Here is a 4,803-nt window from a genome sequence, read left to right as displayed (position 1 = left end):
AGGACAAAAAGAGTGAATCTTTTTTCCTGAAACTTTCTGAATCTCTTTACACAGAGGGGACACATGTTGATGTATAAAAGACGTGAAAAAGTGGATTTTGCATAGGTGACCTTTAAGTTCATTGTTTTTTATTCTGGTTCACAGTGTCTCCCCTCAAAGGGCTGAATGTAGCACCTGTATTACAGTGTACAAAGTCGCTTTTGGTCAAAATAACAGTTAATACCTCGTGCTTTTCTCGTCTTCAGTCCAGAAGGACAATGAGCGGTGTCTCGTCGCTGTGGCTGTATGCCGCCCTGCCCGGGCTGCTGTGGGCCGCACAGGTCAGTCTGCCATTGGAGGGAGACAATGATGCCTCCAGGATCTGCAAACCTCCCCCCCGCTGGTCCATTAAGGGACAGGAGCCCATGCAAGAGCTGCTGGGAAATGTGGTTGTGGTGGCACTACTGAAGGCTAGCTGACAGTTCTGTCTCACTCAGGCCTCCAAGTAAGAAAGAAGAGAACAACTGCCATTTAAAATGTGGAGTTTTTTTTAAACACATTTGCAGAAATCATGAAACATGTTGGGACAAAGTAAACTCATACAGTCTTGTTTCATACATAGTATTTTGACTCTTACTTGTTAGTTTTTTCAACAAAAAGAAGGGACTATAAAGGATAAAAAAACATGTCAAAGATTGTTCTGGTTTGTAGCTGTATTAGGTTAGTTGAAAGCAGTAATATGAAGTTAAACTTAATATTACGGCTTTCAACTAACATAATACAGTTATGTGATTTCTGTTGACATAATACATTTAATTAAAGTCAACGGTTCAGTTTTTTCAGTGTGGATGACAATAAAAGCAAGAACTTGGATTGTTAAAGACCTCCCCAATTTTTAAGTTGTATTACTGCGTTCATGTGCATTCCTAACTTTGATATTATGTTTTACACCCACATGCACCATATTTGCTAAATGCCTCTTACTTAATTACATTGAGCTGCATTACATTTATTGCAAGAACGGAGTATGTCAATTGTGGCATTTTAAGTTTTCATTTTAAATGACTATCAGTGTCACGCAGATGCTTACAGACCCTTTTAATTTCATCAACAGTGAAGTGAAATTTCTCTAACTGTCCCTCTGTAGAATTGGAGGCCTGCGTGACAAGCTGAACCGCAGCAACCTGACAGACATGTCTTTTATGATCGTGAATGAGCGCGATGCGATGTCCAGAGCCATGTACTGGGAGCTGAAGAGAAAAGCGGCCCCTGGAGTTCCTGTCTACCAGCAGGGCCCCCTTCAGGATGATGTGTGGGAGGCCCTGGATGGAGACAAAGATGACTTCCTGATCTATGATAGGTAGCATCCTCAAGACAATATGTATCAAATTAAAACCTTTGATTTATTTCACATTTGTTTAAGCTTTTTGATAAGTGTGAACATTTTGTACTGGGCTAAGCACCTTTGGTTCGAAGGGTTTTTAAGAATCTCGTGCCATGATTTTGATGTTCCTTATTATATTTTGATTAGCTCTTTCCCTTTTTCTCCAGGTGTGGTCTGCTCACCTTCCACATAGTGCTGCCTTACAGTTTCCTGCACAAAGTCTACGTAGAGGCTGCAATCAGAGCCACTTATCTTAAAAACATCTGTAACTGCACTGTGAGTAATAACCAAACACACACTCTACAAACACTACAAACTACATCAGGTTACATTTCTAGTCTCCTCAACTGGATCTAGATGCTACACAAAAACAGAACTCCCTTCTTCTCGTTCCTTGCTTTTAAAACTAGATTCCTCACAGTAAAAAAGGCATCCCAGAATATTGTGCCAAGGATGTTTTGGATGAAAATGTAGGCAAACAGAAAAGTAATATTAGGCGCTTTCACACTTTTCCCACTTTAGTTCCGATATAGTTCACAGGCGTTTTCGCGTTCACAAAAAAAAAATCCGGAACTAAAATGAGTTAATCAGAGCCTTTTTACCCCCTTTTCCTCCCTGCTAGAGAGGGACTTTCGTGGGAGAAAAAGGTTCCTATTTCTGATTGGCTGGGTGGAATGCAAGCCACGCCCCGTAAAACTCCCCAAAAGTTTTGTGAAGCTGCCATTTTATTATCTTCGCATCAGCATTATTAGCATTAGCATTAGCCCAGCGCAGAAACGCAGAGAGAATAATTTATGGCAACACAAAAAAAAACATGGCAGTGGTAGAGATGAGGAGGTGTCGGCGTTCTGGCGATTTACTCGGAAGGCTTAGAAGCCAGTCCCCAACTCCGGGGACTTCCGGCCGGGGACTTCGGGTGGCAGTATACGCCGTGAAGTTGTTTGCGGCCTGCCAGTAAACCCAAAGCAGAAGAAGAAGAAGTGACGTCAGCGGCTTCATTTGCCTAATTCTCCCTCAGGGACTTATTCCGGTGTGAACCATGGATGGTGTGAACGCGATCTGTACTTAGTTCATCAGAACTAAAGAGTTCTGATGAACCTTTGTGGGAAAAGTGCTGCGGTGTGAAAGTGCCTATTGGTGGGAAACACAACATGAGTGTTAATGCACCACCATGTTTGCTGGGTGTGTAAAAAGGAATTCTTGAAAATGTTTTGTTTGTTCTGCTGCCTCCAAGTGGCCAACAAATGCTATTACTGCAGTTTTAACATGCCATATCTTCCTTAGGCTAATCACACTTTATCCAGTGGCAAGAAAACCCTCATGAGGAATGAGACAACGCAGTTTAAGGTCAGCCAGACAACTACAATACCCACAAGTCCTCTGGACACTGATGATCCTCCTCATCATCATCATCATAATGGTCCTCATCATCATCACCACCAACACGATCACACCAGTCCCAAGAACCAGTCCAAACATCAGCATAGTCCGAATAATACTATGCACCCTCCTCACCATCATCCTGAGCATCATCATCACCATCCTCATTATCATGACCATCATCATCAACATCATCATCAGCAACCTGGCAACCACAGTCATCACGAAGAGATTGAAGAAGATGACTAGGATGCCATTTTACGAGTGTTTTACTTGCTTTTTTCTTAGTATTTTACTTTTGATAACATGTTTTACTTTGGTGGCAGAACAGCTGTTCCCTTAGCAGTTGAATCTGTTTTAGCAGTGATCAGATTTTGGTTTCTCTGCCAGCATGTCCACACCTAGGTCCTCTGTGTGTATGACGTAGCCAATGCCAGCCTATCTTCTCCCATTAATGAAATCTATGGTGTTAAACCTGCCTGCAGGGAGTTGTAGACGGAGGTGTGCGGAGAGATTGGATGTGCTGATGGTTATCTAGGCCACACAGAGTCAGAGGATGTTGGGCACTGCTATAGAGCAAACCTCAGTGTGATTTCTGCCCAAACATTTTCCTTCTGGGTTCAGTTTCTGCTTGTATGCTATTACATCACTATGTACGTGTGTCAAGAGTGCGGTCCTTTATTCATTGTAAAGGCATTTTCTTAATACATTAGATTAGAATAATAATCCAATTAATCATTATAAACCACACCTGCAAATGCATTATTGTCACTTTTACCATTTAATCATATTTGCTGTGGATTTTAAGTATTTTTGTGTACTTCCACCTAATTAACTGGGTGTAGAAGGATCCTTAAGATTTGTGTTCTCCATTAAAAAATAAGTACATATCTGAAGTGTTTGTCTACGAGTCTTAAACTTATTTTAATTTAGCCAGTGCAGCTACAAATAACGACAAAATGACCAAATAATTTAAGAACACAAAACAATTTAAAAGAGACAAAAAATCCCAACAAAATAATGCAAAAATAAAAAATGCAAATGTGAATTATGCATGCCCATTGCCAATGTTCTCATAATGTCCAACACTCAACCCAACACCATAGCAGGAAAACACAGTAATGCTATCCCCAACCAAACTAAAAAGCCGGAAACTGTGTTTCCTTCCTAGGATGAGATGATAAAATGGTTACAACTCGTTTATCTGGCATCAGCTTGGAGCAGTAAAAGTCTGAAGTTCGCAATCTCATGGTACAACTCCAAGATATACAGTGTATATTATGTATACCTGTTGCTTAACCCAAACTCGGGCATACACTTTGGGTTATGCTTCAAATGCGTTTTAAACTGGGACTGTATCAAGGAGAAAATACTTTTCCCTAATGATGAATTTCAGAATCCAGTCTTTTAGTATTCAATCAGCATTTGCATGATACAAGGGTCAAACTGTGCCCAAACTTTTCTATAATATATATCAAAATATCACCTTTTTTTAAATCTTAGGAAGAAAAATAAGATCCATTGTTTAGCCAAGAGGTTCACATAATGTTATAATTACAATAAGTCATTCAAAATCATGTTCCCATTCCTATAAGAACTATCAAATTAAGTTGTCAATCTAATAGTTTGCAATCAAACTGGTAGCACTTGACCTGCTATGCTAGAATAAAGGAGCAGTCAAACACACACATATCACTCCGCCATCCGCTTCGCCACCAATGCCCCCTACAGGACACACCACTGTGACCTGTAGTCTCTGGCTAACTGGCCCTCTCTTGAGACTGGCTGATGTTTGTTTACAAAACACTCCTAGGCCTCACCCCCTTCTACCTCACACAATTACTGCAACTCCGACCACCCCCAACGCACAACACCCGGTCAGCTACAAGCATCCTGCTAAAGATCCCCAAAGCCCACACATCCTTTGGCCGCTCCGCCTTTCAATTTGCAGCAGCAGATAGCTGGAATGTCATTCAAAAAACGTTGAAAATGAAAACCTTTATCTCCCCCCGCACCTTCAGGGACACTATTACAAACACCCTGGTACACACATGCAACTG

General features: G+C 41.1%; 1 protein-coding gene across 1 annotated transcript in view; it reads left to right on the top strand.

Annotated features, from left to right (window-relative positions):
* selenop2 (selenoprotein P2) overlaps positions 1–3,633 on the top strand; it is a 5,217-nt gene extending 1,584 nt beyond the window's left edge. The window contains 4 exon segments of the mRNA XM_010778546.1: positions 246–484; positions 1,127–1,339; positions 1,531–1,639; positions 2,648–3,633. Coding sequence (XP_010776848.1) covers positions 258–484; positions 1,127–1,339; positions 1,531–1,639; positions 2,648–2,992 — 894 coding nt within the window. The 5' untranslated portion in view covers positions 246–257 and the 3' untranslated portion in view covers positions 2,993–3,633.
* The last annotated feature ends 1,170 nt before the right edge of the window (positions 3,634–4,803 follow it).

Source organism: Notothenia coriiceps, unplaced genomic scaffold, assembly GCF_000735185.1.
Source record: "Notothenia coriiceps isolate Sejong01 unplaced genomic scaffold, NC01 NC01_scaffold00019232, whole genome shotgun sequence".
Lineage (NCBI taxonomy): Eukaryota > Metazoa > Chordata > Actinopteri > Perciformes > Nototheniidae > Notothenia > Notothenia coriiceps.
Note: the sequence above shows the minus strand (reverse complement) of the source record. Positions and strands in the feature narration are given on the sequence as shown.